We start from the raw sequence: 22,888 nt of genomic DNA, 5'->3' as shown, positions 1-22,888 counted from the left end.
GCTAGCGCATTACCCGACCTAGTACCTAGATGCTGTAGCCTGCCCTTGGTGATCGGGCAGTCATCTATTATTGCCTAGAAACAATGCCTGCTTAAATTTTTGCAGTGGTCGTTGTTGTTGTAGCAGCCCTATTGCTTCTACACAATGGGCTGAGGTGACAGACGTTGGCCGAGTATAACTCGGGTCGTTTCGGATCGTAGACCCCTCTGTCGTGGAAACGTTTTGCAGTGGTTGGGGTCCTCGCTTGTTGCCTTTTGCCTCTGGATGGCGTTATCATATCTTGTGTAGGTTGATTGTGATACAGACTGTATTAAAACGATTCGACTTCTATTTTTTCTACTCCATAAAGCAGTCAGTTTCGATATTCCTTTATTTTTAGTCCATCAATGTGCATGATTGGTCTGTTGTAGCCCGTCCTTGGTGATGGGGCTGCCATCTATTGGTGTCTAGAAACAATGTCTCCTTGAGCAGTGGTATGGGTATTTACTTATTTAGTGTTGCCATTTTCCTCTGAATGGCGCCTTATCCCCCTCATGGTTTGATGCCGAGTTTAGTTATTAGAATAGCAGGTGGCTTTGGATTTATTAGAAACGAAATTTCAAATAAATTTGTTCTCCTCCGCAGGGATTCGAATCTGGCTTGTAGTCTGGTATACTATCCACCGCATTAAGTCTGTCTTAGGTATTACCATGAGGGGATATGGAACGATATTCCTATGACAGATGAAGAATATGACGTTCATACATCGGTTATCAAAGTCTCACCCTCGGACAGGAAGGCATATCGAAGACCAATTTGTTCTCCCTCGAAATCAATCAGCGATAAGAATTTTTGTCAGATTAGAAAGCACCTAAATGTCATGGGGATGGAAAACCTGTACTACACTCATAAGGGAACTCGACGATTTCAGTGGCAATTAGGAGGATAAGTTGGAGAAAAGAACAGCACAAGTCAGTTTTTCTGAGGCAATCAGCCACCAGCCGCCAACGAGATTACTTGCAAAAGGTAATTTAGGAACCACTAGTTCTGAAGTCTCCTGAAAAGACCTAAATATCGTCATTTCGATTTCTTCATTCTCCAGCAGACCAGTAATTCGGAATAAGAAATACTTAAAAGTCATGAGGAAATACGAACGAGGGTACTCCTACAAGGGAACCAGAAAACTCTTAGACGAAGCTGTTCCGAAAAAAAAACAAATGATGAGGATAAGCTCGAGAGAGGAAAAGCATAAGTGGAATCTACATGCTCGAAAGGCAATCAACAAGAGGTTAGGAGAGAGTGATCCGAAGAAAGTATAAGCTAAGTCTAAAAAGGCTCTGGTCTGGAAGGTATATCGAAAGCTCATAGGAAGTATCGGAGACTAGTTTCTTCGGATTAGAAAAGACCTAAATGTGGTGATTTCGATTTCTTCAGTCTACTCCGACAAGGGCACGAGAGAACTCTTAGTTGAAGTTGTTCCCAAAGAATCGAAATTCCCTTCAAAGCTCGAGAGTTGAACAGTATTTGTCAGTGCTCGAGAGTCAAAAATTTACGAAGGTTAAAAAAGGTCAGGTGTGTGTGCTCCGAGGAAAGTATAAGCTATGTCCAAAGAGGCTCTGGATAAAAAGTCGCATCGAAAGTTCATAGGAATTATCGAAGACATGCGTTTTTAAGACCAAAATCCGAAATCAACCAGCGATAGAGACTTTCTTCGGGTTAGAAAATACCTAAATGTAGTGATTTCGATTTTTCAAGACCCGAAATCAATCAGCTATAAGTAATTCCTTCGGAATAAGAAACACCTAAACACCTAAATAGGGTGAGAAAGTAGGAACGGGGCTATTCACACAGGCTTTTGGCAATGAAGATGATGAGATCGAGAGAGTAGAGGGAGGCAAAGATACCCGAAATCCTGAGATCGAATGAGGCTCTGGTATATCGAAGTCTAATTTCATACTGCGCTATGTCGATCAAGACCCGAAAACAATCAGCGATAAAGATCCATCGGATTATAAAGCATTAAAATGAAGTTCGAACGTGACAAAGGCACTACGGAACTCCTAGTCGATTTCAAATCCTTGGGCAGTGAAAAGGGTGAAATATACCGAAAAATAACATCCTGCTGCATAGAATAAAATCGTTGCTTCAGATGGTTTTTAAATTATGTCTCGTATGGATAGATGAAGAATGAAAGTGGGAGAGCTACAACGAAGCCAATCGGTAATTTTGGAAGCCCATGTATATCACTAGCGACTACTGATTGGTAGGATCAAGGTCAGTTCAACTTCTGTCTCGTATGTAGCGATAGAAGAGACGAAGAAACGTGGGAGACCTACTACCAGAAAAACAGAGTAGCCATAATCGACAAGAGAAAGTACGAACGGGCTACACACACAGGCTTTTGGCAATGTCAGTGCTCGGGAGGCAAAGATACCCGAAATCCTGAGATCGAATGAGGCTCTGGTATATCGAAGTCTAATTTCATACTGCGCTGTGTCGATCAAGACCCGAAAACAATCAGCGATAAAGATCCATCGGATTATAAAGCATTAAAATGAAGTTCGAACGGGACAAAGGCACTAGGGAACTCCTAGTCGATTTCAAATCCTTGGGCAGTGAAAAGGGTGAAACATACCGAAAAATAACATCCTGCTGCATAGAATAAAATCGTTGCTTCAGATGGTTTCAAATTATGTCTCGTATGGATAGATGAAGAATGAAAGTGGGAGAGCTACAATGAAGCCAATCGGTAATTTTGGAAGCCCATGTATATCACTAGCGACCACTGATTGGTAGGATCAAGGTCAGTTCAACTTCTGTCTCGTATGTAGCGATAGAAGAGACGAAGAAACGTGGGAGACCTACTACCAGAAAAACAGAGTAGCCATAATCGACAAGGCTGGTCCCGATGTAGTAGCGAGAGTCCTTAATTGCTACGCGACCTTACTATATATATGCGAATCAAGCTGGTAAATTGTGGAAATAAGGAGACTGCAATAATCGACTTCGAACCCCTCTGGCAGGGTAGTAGTCTAGTAGCTATACCTGCTGATAAGATCCCGTGGAGATGTTGATTTCTGAATGGTAACCTCTACTTCCGGTTTTCTTATTTAAAAGCTTAATAACTTCCCAAAGAACGGTGCGTTGGTCGTAAAAAAATGCTAACTAGAAAGCAGGATAACAATTTCTGATCAGTAGCAAGGGAACCAAGTGGTAAGCCTTTGCAGGATTATTCGTATCCAACATGGAAGGGTACAATAAAGCATGAATTATTTATGAACCATTTTAAGATCCACCTAAAGTGTGAATATTTAAGCACTATTTATTCAAGGTCCGCTAAAACTGATTTTTTTATAAATTTTTTTTCAAGGTTCCATCATCTTTCGGTACTTACCCCCGGATTCAAAAACAAATCCAAATGATTATGCAGCAACACCTGATTCTGTTGATTGCCCAAACAGAAGTTCTGCAAAAATTCATGAGCCAAGAACATCAATTCCTTCATAAGGACATCATCCTTTTCATCGTAGGGATTTTGCAGTAGATCCAAGACCACAGTGTGGACGCCAACATTACGCAGCAGGCGTTGTTCATGTTTACGTGGTTTTACATAGGGTCCTGAGGGATTTCATAGATTTTAGATTAAGAAATAGAATTTTTAATATGATCGGTGTAGGACTTACCTTGCGTGACACAAAATTGATTCATGCGTATCAGGATTTCTTTGACCTTTTTATATTCGGCCAATTGTTCAGTCGATAATGAAGCCTTATATTCGTTGGTTAGATTGCTATTATCTATAGAAGATTCTCCTACCGCTAGAGAAGGAAAAACAAAAAAATTGCATTCGAATTTAAAAATGTGGTGGTATTTCAAAGAATTGTGCGAAGGAAATCCTTAAAGGAAATATGGGAGTTCGACAAGGGTCATTTCTAATTCGAATTCAATAATATGGAAACTTTTTCATTATTAAGTCGATAGTAATGGCACCCAAGAGTTGTACTGTACCCATTATAAACTATTGATGCAATTTTCTACTCAACCAATATTCAGAAGAAAATAAAATATTTGATTAAGGCCCAACATTAGAAATGGCGCCCAACATGATGTAAAAAACACTAATTTCAAATAAAATATGTTAAGTTCGGCCGGGCCGAACTTTGGATACCCTCCACCATAGATATACTGGCAGGTACTTGAAATGAAAATATAGGGAACATACCAAAAAATGGACGTATACCGACATTTCTACAAACCGATTATGTAAACAATAATTTTGTAATAGAAAATTATACCATCAGCCTTATGGATAATTAGTGTGTATACACTTTCACACGGTGAAAATTTGCCTCATCGAAATATTGGTTCTAGACCCCATGTTTTTTTGGACCAAATCCGTTTCAGAAAACTTTGATTTCATCCCATCTTATTATTTCTTCCAAACTTAGTTCAAGTCCGAATTTGGGGAATATCTGGCCATGCCTTCTGGTACCTACGTCTAAGCCTAAATGCGGGCTATAGTTCACATATAGTTCATTATCGAACCATATGTTCTAGTTTTTTTATCTCGATATTCTTCGCAGGTGAAATGATTACATCAGAGTGTTAGAACCAAACCCAAAACGCGGAAAATTCAGATAATTATTTTAATATAAAAAATGGGGTTATATGAGGACTACCCCTAAAAGGGGTTGACTATTAATAATTTTTGGTAGGGAGATTTGTTACCATATACGGCTACAAAATACCAAATTTCAGGGAATTCGGTTGAAAAACGCGCTCAAGGACCTCAAAATACCGAAATTTTGGGGGTACCTATATATGGGGGCTACTAGAAAAAATTGACTTATATTTAAATTTTTAGTAGAGATATTTGGTACCAAATAAGAACCCAATATACCAAATTTAAGCGAATTCGGTTGAAAAACGCCCTCAAGAACCCCAAAATACCGAAATTTGGGGGTACCCTTATATGGGAGCTACCAGAAAAAATGGACTTATATTTATAATTTTTGGTGGATATATTTGGTACCCAATAAGAATCCAATGTACCAAATTTCAGAGAATTTGGTTGAAAAACGCACTCAAGAACCCCAAAATACCGAAAATTGGGGGTACCCTTATATGGGGGCTACCGGAAAAATGGGCCGATGTTAATAATTTTTTGTGGAGATATTTGGAACCTATTAAGAACTTAAAATACTAAATTACAGTCAATTCGGTGGAAAAATACGATCAAAACCCCCAAAATACTGAAAATCAGTAGGTACCGTTATATGGGGGCTACCAGAAAAAGTGGACCTATATTTATATTTTTTTGTGGAGACATTTAGTACCCAATAAGAACTCAATGTACCAAATTTCAGCGTATTCGGTTGAAAAACGTGCTGAAGAACCCCAAAGTACCGAAAATTGGGAGGTACTGTTATATGGGAGCTATGCCTAAACGTGGACCGATATATCCCATCATCGAACTTGACCTGCCTGCAGACAAAAGACAACCCTATGCAAAATTTCAGCACCCTATCTCAATTCCTTCAGAAGATAGCGTGATTACAACAGACGGACGGACACGGCTAGATCGTCTTAGAATTTTACCCTGATCAAGAATATATGTACTTTATAGGGTCGGAAATTAATATTTCGATGAGTTACAAACGGAATGACAAAATTAATATACCCTCCATACTATGGTGGAGAGTATAAAAATAATTTTATAATATTCAATTACTTAAATGGCGCCCAACATAATACTACTACTTCTTATCATTTCTATCAACTGAATATTTATTCTTTGAAAGACAAGAAGTTAAACATATATCAATAGTTTTGGAATTGGGTTCAAATTTCATTTCCTTACTCCTCTACTTACTTGTACTTAATTCCTCGGAAGTTTTCGATTTATATACCCACAATTCGGATTTCTCAACACTTTGCCGCAAAATATCCAAGTCGTGTTTAATTTGTTTATACGATTCCACATCATTGTCGGAAACCAAAAGTTGTACCTTGAATTTCCGATTTGGGCAGGAGGAGAATTGGAAAATAAATGAAATTTTAAATATTAATTTTTATTGTCGAAAAATGCGAACATAATAAATAAAGCTTTAATATATAAGAATAATAAAGAAAAATCAACAGTACTAACTATACTCATCCACTGGGGTTATTTTTTTATTTTATTTATTGAAGTATTTGTTATTTTGTAAGATTAGTAAATTATTTTTTAATGAAAAAAAAGTAAACGTAAAAATTTATTTAAATGGGGAATTAAATGTATTAAAAATTATTGCTTATAAAGAAAAAATATAAATTAAAAATCATTAATAGTTAGTAAGTTATTGGTTATTGTTGAAATTGAAAAGCATGGCAAAGAATAAAAAAAAACCAACATTGGTAACACATTAAAAATATATTTTTTAATTCTATGAACAAATTTTAAGAACAGCTTTATAAGACGCGAGACCTTCAGAATGCAAGGCCAAATAATTGGTAAAAACCAATAAAAATTTAGGAGATAAAGTCGTCTTCTGAGGCTTTTGTCAATAAAGAGACTGAGGTGCATAGCGAAAGAACACATATAGTAAAGTGAATCATACTGGCCAATGTAACTTTTGTCACCATTAGCGAAGACTCTTGAGGGGTATTACTCCTGCCCAGAATTAGGAAAATGCATCTAGTTGTGGATCATCAACGTGGGTTGCGTAAGCAATACAACACAACAACAGCGTTGCACGCCATCTCCACACATACAAATCGAGGACTTAACTAGAACCGGTCGTGTTATAGAACAGTGTTGGTAGCGCTTGACCTATCAAAAGCCTTAAATACCTTCAATTATGCTACACTGTTTGAGGACATCGGGATCACTTCCCTCCGGCCAAGCTTGGGATCACTCACTTCCCTCCGGCCAAGCTTGGGATCACTCCACCCTTGGGAAGTTCAAGGATGGAGTGATATCTCCTCTACCTTTCCGTTATTCCACGACCTCGGGTCCTATTGTTGAGGACATATGTGGAAGCTTTAGAATGATAGCGAAATAGCATTCTGCTGCAAAGAAATCATTGACAATTCTAACATCAGTCTTGTATGCATCAATAGCGATGAAGAAGGAGTAGCTACCTTCTAAGCCAAAATCCAAAATTCTAGAAGTGACAATTTGACGGATGGTCGGATGATTGTACGATAATGGCGTCGGGTCCTATCATGTGAGGAAATATGTTTAAGGTTTAGGTGGATAGTGGAACAAAATCCTGTTGCAAGAAGAAGTCATAATCGCTGCAGACAATTCAGTCTTCTGTCTAATAGTAATAGATACCATGAAGGTACCTTCTAAGCCGAAGTAAAAACTTTTGGAAGCGACAATTTGACGGATGACCCCAAGTGATGAACATATAAGCAATCTTGACCATTTCCCTAATGGACCCCACGTTGATCATCAACGGCTTCAGTTTCGTAGGATTACACCCTATATAAGGTGATCAAGGTCTCTTCATACTTCTGCCCCCTATGCATCGATAGCGATGAAGAAGGAATAGCTACCTACCTTTTCGAACATGTTGTAAGGCTTTGCACGAACCTTCGAATCGATTATCCAAACGAGTTAAAGGAACAAGTCAACCATTTTCGAAACGCATCCTGAGTTGATCATTAGTGGCTACAAATTACCTCCCTTTATAGGGAATTAAGGTCGTAAACTGTGGTAATAGAAAGTCTTCCGACTTCTTTAGTGAGGCAGTGGTTGACCTTGAACCCCACATGGCAGGGTAGAAGCAGTTGCTGGTGAGATTCCATGTAAGATAGTTTTATATTTCTTCTGTTGGAACTGGGACAAATTGGTCGAGATGCAGGATATCGAATTTCACATGGGTAACTGGAAGAAGATTAAGAATAACGATTTCTGAGGAGGAGGTGAGCCTAAAACTAATATTTAGTGGCATTACAACCGTTTGGAGCCTCAGGAACATATAATTCACAAAGTCTGGGTAAAGATGACTCCTAGAGTTTTTGGTAAAGAACGGTTAATATTTCGGGGATCAAATGGACTGAAAACAAAAATTCTGCAAAGATCATACACCTGTACTCGAACTCGGAATGCCAAAAAAAGACCCTTCCTTTGGAAAAAGCGGCTAAAACTTAGAAACTACCTAAAAAGGGTTGCTAATGTTATATCTGGACATTACCAGAACTCTCTACACTAGGTTTCGTTTGGTGCAACTGCTGCTGATTTGACAATCCCTGGCTTATGCGAAATCGGTAAGGGATTTTTGCAGAGGAAAGCTCCGATACCTAAAATAGGATTTCGTGCTTGATACTCACCAACAACGACGACCTCCTGAACCGACCATCGTGGTAGCTTTAGATCTGTCCAAGGCATTTCAACATTCCGAGCATATTTCCGACATCTCGAGTTCCACTTTTTCGAATGATGTCAAGCGCTGGCTTGTCAATCAATTACATTAATGCTCGGCAGACGGTTGAAGAGTTCCGTGGCCAAACATCAAAATGAGAGTCCTTCAAGTTATCTACCGAAGCTCCGAAGTCAAACGCCGATGATTGTACGTACTATAATTTCTTCAGCTATTAATATTGACGACGTAAGTGTGAAAATTTCCAGCTATATAACCACCATTACTAACTTCTTTAATTTCCAAAAATCCATTGAAAAGTTAACCGTAACAAATTTCACTTCTGGAATACGGATATTAAATTGATACTTGACTTGATGTCCAAGGAAAGTGTATACCCACGGTTCGTAATCCAAAAAATTCTTGGAATGGTTTCATTTATCCTTACATCAACCAGAAATTGAATGTTAGTTATATTTCTAACCCGGAGCGTATTGTTTCCGAAATCCTAAATAGGTGTCCTCCACAACATCCATAATTTTTTTTAAATTGTCTAACCGACCCAGAGAAATATTCGACTCATGAAATTATGTCTAAATTGAACAGATGTGATACTAGTTCGATTTTTCTTGGCAGTTTTCCTCGAAGTCGACATTCTAAAGGGCAGTTTTTTACAATTAGACGTAACATAAAGCGCATACTGGTGCTTCCATCATAGTCTACGAATATGTTGCTTGCCAAATCTATTGAAGGAACAAGCCCTGCTCATGCTGCGGGATTCTAAGTATCCAATCGAGTAGATTTCTATCCAGGTCTCATAAAGCCCCACACTCTCTTAGAAAAATGAGGTGAACTTCACTGAAGGAGTCATGGCGGGATTAGGAAATGCGGAAGTGTCGGACCTAGTACCGGCTTTTCCTTTTATGGAGCCTCTGAGCTAGTTCAATCCAGCTTTTGCAAACCGGCGACTCCAAATCATGGAAATGGCATCACGCTTAGATTTAGTTGAACTATTGGAGAAAAACGAACTAGGTGAACGAGAGCAAAAATGAACGACTGAAGCAAACTATGAACTAGATGAACGAAAAAGTCAGACCTAGTTCCGATTGTTCCTTTTGAGAATAGTTTGAACAATAATACTCTATTCGAACTTTCGGAAACCACCGACTTCAAATCATGGAAATGACATCAAGCGTAGGTGTATGTTCAAACTGTTTTTTTTTCAAATTAACTTCTCGTACTAATTGGCGCCCAACATGAGACTGTAAACAATTAATTTTTAACAGATTCCCATTCATAATCAATAACTGAAATGGCGCCCAAATGTGGAGTTTGCTAAATACACCTTATAAAGCTGTTCAAATGCCAACAAACAAAATGTTCAACAAAAACTTGACATTCCAAGAACTTAAAATCATAAAAATTCATTTGACACTTACCTGCCTAAAGGCATGCAAAACCTCCTGACGTTGACTGAAATGACGGAAGAGCAAATGCAATGCTCCCGATACTAACGGTGGATAGTCATGCATAATTAAATGTAATAGAACACGTAAAAATGTACGACCACCCTGACCGTCCAGATCCAAATTGGCAGCATCACCGCTGTCACAATCGAAAATGCCCTCCGCCTGTATGCCAATTGACTCTAAATCGATATTCTTTTGACGCTGTTGGAAAGCAGCTGCTGCCGATGCCTGGGCATCTTGGGTGCCGGTGGTTGTGTTTGTGTTGGAGGAAGTGGGTGATGTGGAAGAAGATGATGTTGTGTTGGAAGTTGTGTTACCACCACCCGATATTGTCGATGATGAACTAATGCCACTATCCGATGTTGTGGTAATTGTGGTTGTGGTAGTCTGTACATAGGGTGCCGATGTTACTGTCGCTGTAGCTGCTTCCGACTGATTGGCAAATTGATGGGCGTCACTTTCGTCGAACTCACGCTTGAATATCGATAGGAGGCAACTAATTCTATAATCCAAACGGACATCCAGAATGAATTGTAGAATTTCGATGATTTTCAGCTTTGTATCCATGACCAGGGGGAACTCCTTCATTAGCTGTGATACGGATTTGCGTTGTTGTAGCGATGAAATGGCCGGTGTGGCCATAACTTGGCCAACAGAACCCAAGGCCAAGCTGGTCATAACGGTGTTCATATCGCCAATGGAACGCAGGACACCTCCTTCGGCTAAAAATGTGGGGGAAATTCATGAGTGAAGTGTTAGTGTGGTGGTATTTGGTGAGAGTAAGTTCTAGAAGTTTCAATTTTTTTTTCCTTGGGAAGATTTTAGACTGGCAAACTTACCAATTTTCGAATCCTCATCTTCGTTTGCTTTTGCTTTATATATTTTTTTTAATTTTGGCAAAAATAATGTAAAAATATTTTTTTGAAATAAGCCAAGCCAATCAGATTCATTAGCCAAACAATAAGTTTCAGAACTCAACTGATTATATATGGGATTAACAAATACTTTGGAGATTCTAATTCCCCCTAGTTCGAAATACTTACAGTCTGTTACAGCTGCCTCAAATCGTCCAGCATTTGGTCCAGCCGCCGTGGAACTATCAATGCTACTATCCGATACACAATCGAGGATGCAAAGCAATGTCTTGGTCAATCGCAGCAGATCGCTGAAGCTATAGAAGCCGAAGTAAATTAAGTCACGAGCCAATTTTACTACCTGGAATAAAAATATGTTACGTTATAAATCGAAGTAAATTAGGAATTGAGGAGGGTAGCATGAAGGAGTCCAAGTATTGGAATTGTAAGCCACCTCCTGATTTTGCACTTTAGGCGAACTTATATTCGTAATCTAAAAATAATTTGAATACCAACCTCAAATGTCAGCTTATTCTGTTCCTGATCTGTGAATAGCCAAACCTTAGCCGCCACATTGCATAGATAGTTCTCCACGAAAGCAATGGTGGTATTAAATTTGGCCCGTACAGCTTCCTTGTTTTGATCTGGTTGTTGATTTTTGCCATCATAGCTGGAATATTAAAAAAAGAAGATTAAATTCAAATATTTTTAATGTTATTGGAATGGCGCCCGACGATGGACCCAAACAACTAATTGGCTTTGTAAGATGTAAGTCCACATTTTCAGCTATCCTGGATTTTTTTTTTGTGCATGACGTATTATTTCGGTTTAATAATCTATAGTTGAAATGGCGCCCAATGTGGAGTCTATACAAATACAAGTTCTTTGGATAAGATTAAGAAAACTTCTCAGCAATTCGAGTGGTGTCGTTCCAAAGTCATGTTAATTATGTATAATAATTGAAATGGCGACCAACCATCAAAAATACGTTTTAACAAATGGTGGATTTAACCGAAAGATTTTGAACTATGCTTGGGTTTTTACAAACCTTAAATGCATGACGTACAAAGTTAGATTAATTGTATACAATCAAAATGGCACCCAATGAGGGGTCCAAGCAAATAATAGTTGTTGATATAAGATTAAGATTAAAGTCAGGTTAATTATCCATAATTGAAATGGCGCCCAACGAGGGACACTATCAATTAATAAGTTTTAATAAAGTCGATTTGAACCTCAGGTATCTTGAATTTTTGCAATGCAAAAATGAACGATAGGTACTAGGGGTAATTCTTTAATGCATATAGTGGGATTGAACGTCAGTTATCCTGGATTTTGAGAAGTCTTTAATGCATGTTAAACTCTCAGAAATTCGAGGTGGAAATGTTCCGGAATGTCAGTCAAAGAATAATTTTCAGCAGAAGACGATGTGAGGTAATTATTTAATTATTGTCGACTTCAAACCAAAGGAAATGGCGTCCAAAAAGTGTTTTATATACTACCACGATTTTAATTTTTAGACTGCATTTAGAAGACGCCTTAGTAATGGCGCCCGAAGTGAATAATTTCCGTCGATGACAAAATGAAGGATAGTGGCTGTAAATCGTGTATGAATATTAGGTTCAGTGGTTTTATATTAAATGGCGCCCAAGGTTGGGTCAATAGTTGCAACAATAGTCAAAAATGTTGCCTAACTCATTTTGAGAGTAGAAAATAGTTTTTCTCTTAACTTCAAGCCAAAGGAAATGGCGCCCAATATAGGTTTTAAAAACTACCATGATTTTAATTATTAGACTGCAATTAGCAGACGCTTTACCTATCTTGTTTCAGGGGAATTCTATATTCCATATCTGGAATGCATTGTGGTCGCATATGGAAAGTATTGTATGAATCCGGAGGTAGAGATACTCAACGGCGGATTAATAACATTGAGTCAATATTATTGTCTAGCATTGCCCTTGTCATAGTGGTTTTTAATGCCTACTTTGAATGTCAGCCGCAAAAATTAATACCTCATTGTCTTGCATGAGAACATTATGATACGTTGGATAGGATAGTTGGTCACAGTTCTTCCTACATCTGATCTCTATATAACTGCGGGTTGAATATCCAAATTATGCTGAGCTTTAACTTACAAACTCAAGGTCCAAAGACCTGGCATTGGAAGTGAATAGATTAGTAAGTGAGCATAAGCGGAACATCTGTGTCGGATCTAGCTTCGCTTCAGTTAACTGCACAATCCTGCTGATTTTCGAGTCGCATGAAGGAATTTCCGAGATATTACTGCTCTCTATATAACACCCAAGCAGACGAAGTGGGAATAGCAAATGGGTGCAATAAGCGTCGTCGTACGAACCCTACTGATCTATGAGACCTGACAGTTGGAAAATATGGCTTGTACATCTGAAGTGTTGCATCATCTTTAGTGGGTCTATCGATACTTAACAAAAAAGTGTAATTTTTTTTCTGAACAAATGAAAAAAGGATGCTGCGACTTCTGTTTGTTTTCACCATGATGGGATGACAGATTCAAAGGTGTGTGCAATTGGGAATTTGTAGAGACATGAGAGTAACTGGTCTAACATTGAGTCGCATGGGAACCGATACCTGTATCAGATTCAGTAAATTATGGACACATTGCTCTCGAACCAAAGAAAAGAAGGATGTTATTCGTTTACAAATTATAAGGTGACATATCAGAAAATGTATCGTCGATTCGTAGAGTATCCTCAGATTCCTCGACAGAACCAGAGACCTCCATTGGAGATTAACAGATTAGTCGTCGTAAGTCCTATTTAGTTTTAAGTTTAAGTTTAAACGGAATTGGTAAAGAATTCTGAGAGTGACAAGTCGAGTATTGTTTCGTATAGCAGCTGAGACCGTACCAGATTTCGTAAATTACGTTCCTTGATTAAGGCGCTCTCTAACCGAGGAGAAAATAGTAATCGGACTTATGTCTTATTTAGCACTGATGAGGATACATATGGACAGATGTACGGCTTAGTTTAACCGATGATTTGTAGAGTATCCTGAGACCTGATATGGGAGGTCAGTTGATTAGTGGGCGATCACAAGCTAAAAAAACAGAAGAACGTCTGTGCCGGATTTGATACTTGGCGCTATCATTGGTTGTCAAATCTTCCTACCAAAAAATATAAATATGGGTCGATCTCTGGATCCAGCATAAAGGTGTTCGGACGGTCCTAGAATTTTCAACTGAAGTGTGTGTAAGTTGAGATTCTGAATTTATATATAAGTCCATATCACGTAGCAATCATACACAAATTCCGCTTTATTTTCGGTAAGACCTTCAGTACATAGTCGAATTTTCTGAACCTAAGTGTCTGCAATTTGGTATTACTTCAGAGGATACAAAATCTTCTGACAGATAAACCCGACCGATTTAGGTATTTTCCCATTTTAGATATTTGCCGGGTTCTAGGTCGATTTTGTACTCAGTCGAATTTTTGCCAATCTGAATGTCTGAATTTTGTTTCCAAAGCGATTTTAAATATTTTGAATGCAAAACTCATAGTCGAGGGCATATTTAGTTCGGAATGATCGAACTAAATATGTAGGAACGAATTTTGAAACAGGGCAGAACTCTTACAATAACATAAGTATGATAGGATCTGTAATAGATTGATTTCATTGCTTTATCCTGCTAATCTATACATATCAATTAAGATCGATTATATCGACCTCCCCTTAAGTCCCCTAATACGAGCACAAGGGCATAATGAACCCCAATCAAGTTCTCATTTAACTACGATTCTCTACTTACTCCAAAATTGACATTTTCGATGGTATTTCACTCCAGAGACGGGCATATTTTACCGGCGTTACCGGTTCCTGGGGATCACGATCCACATGCAGATGCAGCATTAGACGACAGAACGAAGCACGCAATTCATAGGGCATCGTTTCGTCGGACATGCATCTGAAAAATGAACAAAAGAAAGGCAAAATTTTATTTTAAAGTTCGGGACGTGGAGAATTATGGGCGTACGAACTTCAAAATCAAATCAATATCCAAATGGGGTGATAAATCATTCAGGGCCAAGTACTGGCGATTCAGACACATATTCGAAAATAAATTCAACTGATGGCGATAATAGTTGAGAATGGCAATTTCCTGCTCCTTGCCCTGGGCCACACAGTTGGCTAAATCGGCAATTGAACGGGATTCCTGCAAAGAAAGAAAAGAAAGGGTTAAATCCGGGGGAGTTTTGTGGTATACGAAGTTAGGGTATACCTTTAGACCCTTCCATTTCAAGTGAATTTCATATTTAACATTATCGCCCTCCTGCTCATTGTCCCCCTCGAGGCTACGCATATCCCAGGTGCTATTTGTTTTGGTGGATATCAAATCAAGTTTGTCATCATCGTCAAGGACTTCGGTTAGAGGCGATAGGGGTTTGTTCATGTCACTTTGTTTGGCGAAGCCAAATTTAGGACTCTTGACACTTTTCACTATGGTACCAATCAGGATATCGGAATTTTTCGAACTCAAAACACTTTTACAAATTAATTCCTGTGTGACCGCAATTGCCTTGCGATTGGAGACACACAGATCGGAGAGGTAGTCCAAGAAGCGTGAATCCCAATTATGCATGTTTTTGCGTACCAGCCCTACGAAGGTTTCAATTTCCGCCGCCGTGATGTGTTTCTCAAGAAGTTTACGATTATTGTGCAGCAAGGCGGTGATTGTATCCTCGGCGAGGATATCATAGCCAATTTGTTTTTGCATCAGCCCGAAATGTTTGGCAATGTATTCCTGATTTTTACGATAATCTTGTTGCGACAAGCGCAAAATGCGATAGCATAAACGGAAGATGTTTTTGTAGGGACTATTCTTCGGATCACTAAGCTCATCTAGCCGTAGGAAAGGTCCATCTCCCCCGGGGTGTTTCTGGAAGGGCCCCTCTAAAATTCGGAACAGCTGTTTGAGTATGTATTGTTCACGAAGTAATTTTTGACGATCTCGTATCGGATTTTTTATGGTCAATTCCAAGGCTTTTGTTTTGTTCTGTTCATTTTCCATGCCCGCTATGAAGTAGACTATGTCCTGCAGTAGGGAGATGAGGGATTTCCTTTCATTGATCGAAATGGTGCCATTGTCCAATTTGGCTGTGACCAATACCAAGACCTTGCAGGCATCATTGGCGAAATCTAAATCACGAACTTCTACGGGAGGTACGGGTATCAAAGCGAAGGCCTCCTTGTCTTCCTTGACGGGGGAGCAGCATACCTTGGACATTACCGGTTTATCGTCATCGATGTCAATGGGTATGGAAGTGGCATGTACCCAGGTATTGGAGCAGAGATGGCGTAGCCGTACATAGCTAGATTGCGGCACAAGGCTATCTGCCCTGGCCATGGTGGTGGGGTCCAATTCAAACACGGTGGCAATGTCGGTGGAAAAGGGTACGGAAACCAAACGGTAGTGTTCCAATTTACCTTTGTCTGGAAAGAGGGGGGAAATTAAAATTAGTTACTCCAACAAGTTCTAAAATAAATCTCAACACCTTACCTATCATCGTCGAATTACAGCTAATACCCGAATCCTTGGCATTTTCCGCACTAATGTTAAACAGCTGGGTAGGAGTCTGATGCATTTGTTGCTGCTGCTGCAGCTGACCCACACTACTGGCATTTGCCCCACTGCCTCCCATACCATTTTCAGAGTCCAGCTCTGCAGCCAAATAATAACCCGTGGCCAAATGTTTAAAACGATACAAAGAATTCCAATGTCCCGCACCACCACGACACGAATCATGTTGTACCACTTCGATTTCCCACAAGGCTTTACTCGAAGTGGCCGCTGTCGCACTTGTCCTACCCGTTGTCCGCAAGAAAACATGTTGTTGCTTCTTATATTCATCCATGGTAAGGAATTTCTCCTGTTCCGCATGAAAGAGACGCACAACATCTCCACCTTTCAGGATGTGATCTTGATTCTCTTTGTGTTCCATGAAGAGGGTAATCTTCCACGAGGTGGACGAATTCAGGACATTAACCTCCTTACAGCCTGGATTATCGGGAAGCTCATAATTGGCTGCCACATGGAGATTTTGTTGATCAGCATTGACGGGATTCAGGATGACCTTATCGCCCACCACCACATTATCTCCCGTAGAGCGTAATTTATAGAAGGGCATAATATAAAACCAGGAACCCTCATTGCCATTGGCATCTAAATACACCCGCATGGCATTTTTCTCCAACAGGGAGGGTAGACGTTTGTTTACCGTCAGGTATTTGTTGGATTTCAGATGCAGCAGTTGGACCACATTGCCATATTGGATGGCGGTACCCAAGAGCTTTTTGTTTTCCGTTTCATTTTGTTTCTTTTCGATTTCGGCAGCGTGCTGGAAAGAGGAAGAGGGAAGGGGAGATATTAGAAACTCATGAGAGACTAAGGACTTGCACAAGGCGTGGATTTTTAAGGACCTGGAAGGCCGTCCATGGCTATATAAGACCTGAAGGGCTTCTATTGCCTATAGAAGACCTGAAGGGCCTATATTGCCTATAGAATACCTGAAGGGCTTATATTGCCTATAGAAGACCTGTAAGGCTCCTATTGCCCATAGAAGGCCTGAAAGGCTTCTATTGCCTGTAGAAGACCTGAAGGGCTTCTATTGCCTATAGAAGACCTGAAGGGCTTCTATTGCCTATAGAAGACCTGAAGGGCTTCTATTGCCTATAGAAGACCTGAAGGGCTTCTATTGCCTATAGAAGACCTGAAGGGCTTCTATTGCCTATAGAAGACCTGAAGGGCTTCTATTGCCTATAGAAGATCTGAAGGGCTTCTATTGTCTATAGAAGACCTGTAGGGCTTCTATTGTCTATAGAAGACCTGAAGAGCTTCTATTGCCTGTAGAAGACCTTAAGGGCTTCTATTGCCTATAGAAGACCTGAAGGGCTTCTATTGCCTATAGAAGACCTGAAGGGCTTCTATTGCCTATAGAAGACCTGAAGGGCTTCTATTGCCTATAGAAGACCTGAAGGGCTTCTATTCCCTATAGAAGACCTGAAGGGCTTCTATTGCCTATAGAAGACCTGAAGGGCTTCTATTCCCTATAGAAGACCTGAAGGGCTTCTATTGCCTATAGAAGACCTGAATGGCTTCTATTGGCTAAAGAAGACCTGAAGGGCTTCTATTGGCTAAAGAAGACCTGAAGCGCTTCTATCGGCTAAAGAAGACCTGAAGGGCTTCTATTGCCTATAGAAGACCTGAAGGGCTTCTATTGCCTATAGCAGACCTGAAGGGCTTCTATTGCCTATAGAAGATCTGAAGGTCTTATATTGCCTATAGAAGACCTGAAGGGCTTCTATTGCCTATAGGAGACCTGAAGGGCTTCTATTGCCTATAGAAGACCTGAAGGGCTTCTATTGCCTATAGAAGGCCTGAAGGGAATCATATTTTTCCATCTATACTTACATGTAACCTCTTCAATAAATTTGTATCCGTATTTGAGCTGGCTGATTGTTTGGCGGCCTTCCAGAATTGTTTCTGGGCCGAATACCGATTCATGGGACATACTTTTATTAGGCAATCTGGGGAAAAAAGAAAATCAACGAGATGAATCTGAAATCTGTTCTAGGGTGTGCTCGTGTCTCACTTACCTCGAAACTTCTTGGGTGGAAAATTTAAATCGCCTGCCTCCGGACATACCACAGTACGATCATCAACCAAACTGAGCGGAAATAGATGAAAAAGTATTCATGAAATAAATTTTGGGAGAAATTATGACTCCAAAACTTACCCAAGAGTACTGAGAAATCCGCAGACACTACCCTCCGCAAAAAGTGAAACAATGTCACCCAAATGCAAGAAACTTGCCGAACCAATTATATTGTCACCCATTGTTGACACGTTGTGCTTGTCCACGCTGTGTTGACGCAGCCGAATGGGCGAATGTGGTAATGGGGAATAATATGAAAATATGGAAGAAAAAGAAGAAGAAGAACAACAAAAAACATGGGTTTAAATAAATATGAATAATCGTTAATAACTATTTTGGGAAAATTACGGAAAACATGCACTGAGAGAAAACAGGGGTTATAAAGAAAATACAGACCTCAACTTGAAGGTATATTTTCAAAATTTAGAGAACATGGGAACTGAGACACTTCCTATGTTGTTGAAATGTTTCTTTGTTTATTTTTCTCCAAGTGGATCTCCTTATTTCTCTCAGTGTATTTATTTCTTTTTTATTTCCCATTGTGTACAACACTTACCTCCTTCTTACCTAAGCACAATGTCGCTTCCAGCTACCACAAGTGTCCATACATGTGATGGTGATGAAGAAGATGGCTGCTGCGACTGTTACTGATGGTGCTTATGACCCAAGTGGTTATTCTTCTTCTTCTTCTTCAGAGCATACAAAGATATCAACAGCAAACATTAACCAGAGCTGGCATATGTCAGCCTGCCCAGTAACAATGGAATAAAAGATACTTGGATGAGGGTCCTTCGGGGCAATTTCTTTTGGGTAGCAAACTGTTGCAAATGGTTGCTCGTTTTTTTGTGGAGGGGTTTCTGGTCTGCTATTCTTTCTTTTGGTAACTTTTCTACTTAATTTGTTTTAGGCAATGGTTTCTCTTCTATGCCTTTTGTGATTCTGCTAATGGTGAATGAGAGGGTTGAGCTGCTGGGTTGTTGTACTGTAATGGATAGGAAAAAAAGAATAACAATAAAATAATATGATAATGGTTAGAGGAGAGCAGATGAGGGAAAAGCGGAAAATACAGATTTTCTTTAGTTTAAAACAAATTACAAATTTTTGTGTCTAAGTATGGAGGCTGGCATGGAGAACATGCTTCATAAATAAAAGGTCACATATGGGAAATATAAGGCCCATGAACTTGAGGAATAAACATTAAATTTAAATTCCGATTTATGTGGATTTTATAAGGAATATTTTCGAAGGATTTACACAAGGCGTGGATTTTATAAAGAATATTTTTGAAGGACCTGCACAAGGTGTGGATGTTATAAAGAATATTTTTTCAAGGGTCCTGATGATGAACGAAACCAATATGTTGTGCTACAATTCTTTTCTACACTGTAACACATCATAAAGAAAAAGGTCACCTTTAAAAAGTCTCAGCAACATTCATACCGAGTCTAGCAACATCTTATTTACGTCCGGCAACATACTGGTACATACGTATGTACATATGTTTGATCGTCACCAGTTGGTATCATACGAACATCATCGTAGGAATATCACCGTTAACGTTCTAATGCATAAACAGTGATATACACATAAGTTTAAAAATGTCATATGCGTATTCTCGCTCAGCTTCTGCCAACAATGCTGCTAATAGTTATTGTCTTTTTTACTTTCATGTACTCAATGTTCAAATATACATACGATATGCACATACTTATATATTTAATATTTCATCAGCCTTCGTACAATATTACGTGTAATAAAATTTGAATTCCCTTTACGAAATTACTTTAGCTTTGCCCTTAGTAACAAAAGGTTGTACATCGTGAAATAAAATTAGCAAAAATAAAGTCGAATTAACCTTATGATTTAATAAATCTGGTTTTATTTCTAATCATAAGAGTTTGGTCCTGTGCGAGTCGGATCCAGTATCCTACTTATATAAAAGTGAAATATAATTAACCAGTTTAATTCAAAACCGTGAATCAAGAAATAAGTTTGTGAAATGACAGATGATTTAGCAACATTAGTGGCATACCGTGGCCGTATGAAAAGCTCATTGACTCGTCTTCAAACTTATTCGGAAGAATCCATAGAAAAGTGGAATTATGAGCTCGTCGTAAGCAGATTGGAGCGGTTAGAAGAAGTTTGGAAGGAATTTGTCTCGAGTACAGACAAAATGTACATGTATAGAGGGGAGTCGGATTTTTCAGATCCAATCACAGATTTCCACCTGTACGAAGACAAATTTGTGGCAACACGAGGTAACTTATATGGGTTGAAGAAAAAGTTAGCTCCAGCAGCAGTACCAAGCAACAATGATGCTATAGATCAATTAGCAAAACAACAGTCAGAGTTCTTGCAAAAAATGGGTGACACTTCATCGTCAAAATCGAGCGAGCTTCCCAGGATAAGTATCCCACCATTCTCCGGTTCATACAACAATTGGAACAGTTTCAAAGATCTCTTCGAAAGCACCATCGATTCGAAGTCCAACCTATCAAACATACAAAAATTCCATTACCTCAAATCTTTGTTGAAGGATGATGCAGCGAAAGTGATTCAACATATTCCAGTAACTGACTCAGCATACAAAACCGCATGGCTTCGGTTAAATGATAGGTATGATCGACCAAAACATATTATAAATTCCTTCATCGAAACCTTTATGGCACTGCCGACAACCTCTACCGAAAACTGTACAATTTTGAGAAAAATTTCCGACGGTGCTAACGAAATTATCAGAGGTATGAATGCTCTTGACCACGATGATAGGGATTGTTGGCTGATATACATATTGCTTGGACGAGTTGACTCCGAAACTAAACGCCGATGGATTCAGGATAGTCGAGATAACACTAGACCGTCGATAGAAGATTTTCTACAGTTTTTGGATTGCCGTACCGAAGAATTGGAACTTTGCCAGCGAAAATCCAATCAACCTAAACACTCACATTTTATGAAATCAACATCAAGTTCAACGAAATGTCTGGTGAGTAACGATAGCAGGCAAATTAATCTTTGCTTTATTTGCAAGTCTACTGACCACATAATCTTTAAATGCCCAAAATTCGTGCAACTTTCAATTGAGGAAAGACGAAAGATTGCCAAGGAATCATCACTTTGTTACAATTGCCTCCGAACAGGACATTCTGTTCTTAATTGTTCAACAAAGAATCGATGTAAAATATGCCAGAAACGTCATCATACGCTACTGCACGTAGCAGTAGAAAATACAGAACCAACGAATAGCCATGCTGCAGATGCCCAGAGCAACGCAACACAGGCTTCTATAACGCCGAAAGCACCTGTCCAATGGTCAACTGTAGCAAATATTGTGAATCCATTGTTAACCTCATACACCGTTAACCAAACTAACGGTAATGAATACATTTTGCCAACTGCACTTATAAACGTTAGAGGTCATTCAGGACAAACGGTAAAATGCCGCGCATTGCTTGATTGTGGATCCAAACTATCATACATAACCGAATCTTGCGTGCATCGTCTTGGACTTCACAGATCTCATTCCAAACTTGTCGTAAGTGGTATTTCAGGAGTTCAAGCCAATACTACAAGAGGATCATGCCATCTCAGTATCACTTCAAGAGATTCAAAATACTCCTTAGAAGCAACTGTACACATCTTGCCATCCATAACTACACCACTTCCAAACCATTCGTTTCATAACCAGGCTAAGGGCCTAATCCAAGATTTGCACCTAGCCGATCCTGGTTACAACATTTCATTACCGATAGACATATTGTTCGGTGTCGACTACTTATGGAACATTTTTACATTCGATCGCCGGGTTGATTCTCAGGGTAACACACTCGCATTTTCTACCATTTTTGGTTGGGTGGTCACATACATCGAAACCCCTACAAACGTGAACCAAACAACATCGTTACTGTCTACTGTGGATATCGACCGCAGTCTTAGACAATTTTGGGAAATGGAGGAGCCAGACAGAAAACTTGACGTTGATCCAGATACGGCCTATGTTGAAGAACATTTTCGTCGCACCCATAAACGTGACGACAAAGGAAAATATATTGTACAATTACCATTCAAACTTGAAAATCCTTCGTTCGGAAACACATTAAAGGTGCCATGTACCGATTCTTTGCTGTGGAAAGAAGATTGCAACGAGATTCCAAGCTCAGAGAACAATACATAAAATTCATGAGAGAGTACGAGGATCTTGGTCATATGAAAGAAATAAATTCCAGTAATGCAGACGTTCCTCCTGGTAAGATATTTTATTTACCACATCACCCCGTAGTTGGAGAAAAAATCCGAGTTGTTTTTGATGGCTCGTTCAAAGATTCCAATGGTATTTCTCTTAACAACACGTTACACATCGGTCCAAGTATCCAGCGAGATTTGTTCTCCGTATGCCTTCGTTTTCGATTTCATCGTTATGTTTTCTCTGCGGATATTGTCAAAATGTTCCGCCAAATCTGGGTTCACGATGAACATAAAAATTACCAACGGATTATTTGGCGCGAAAACCCAATGGATGTTCTGAAACATTACCAGCTGTGCACAGTTAC

The 22,888-nt window shown here is 39.3% G+C and overlaps 1 protein-coding gene across 1 annotated transcript in view; it reads right to left on the bottom strand.

The window, feature by feature from the left end:
• Positions 1–18,958, bottom strand: part of LOC133328858 (inositol 1,4,5-trisphosphate receptor) — a 29,412-nt gene extending 10,454 nt beyond the window's left edge. The window contains exons 1-14 of the mRNA XM_061537367.1: positions 18,895–18,958; positions 18,420–18,547; positions 18,280–18,350; positions 18,095–18,210; positions 16,184–17,021; positions 14,906–16,116; positions 14,664–14,839; positions 14,435–14,590; positions 11,167–11,320; positions 10,840–11,011; positions 9,767–10,518; positions 5,852–5,987; positions 3,663–3,797; positions 3,374–3,597 (exon numbers count right to left, since the gene is read on the bottom strand). Coding sequence (XP_061393351.1) covers positions 3,374–3,597; positions 3,663–3,797; positions 5,852–5,987; positions 9,767–10,518; positions 10,840–11,011; positions 11,167–11,320; positions 14,435–14,590; positions 14,664–14,839; positions 14,906–16,116; positions 16,184–17,021; positions 18,095–18,210; positions 18,280–18,350; positions 18,420–18,520 — 4,242 coding nt within the window. The 5' untranslated portion in view covers positions 18,521–18,547; positions 18,895–18,958. The remainder of the gene's footprint in view (positions 1–3,373; positions 3,598–3,662; positions 3,798–5,851; positions 5,988–9,766; positions 10,519–10,839; positions 11,012–11,166; positions 11,321–14,434; positions 14,591–14,663; positions 14,840–14,905; positions 16,117–16,183; positions 17,022–18,094; positions 18,211–18,279; positions 18,351–18,419; positions 18,548–18,894) is intronic.
• Between the last annotated feature and the right edge of the window lie 3,930 nt (positions 18,959–22,888).

Source organism: Musca vetustissima, unplaced genomic scaffold, assembly GCF_032173495.1.
Source record: "Musca vetustissima isolate MV318-11 ecotype Yass unplaced genomic scaffold, APGP_CSIRO_Mvet_v1 utg48367, whole genome shotgun sequence".
In the NCBI taxonomy this organism is placed as follows: domain Eukaryota; kingdom Metazoa; phylum Arthropoda; class Insecta; order Diptera; family Muscidae; genus Musca; species Musca vetustissima.
Note: the sequence above shows the minus strand (reverse complement) of the source record. Positions and strands in the feature narration are given on the sequence as shown.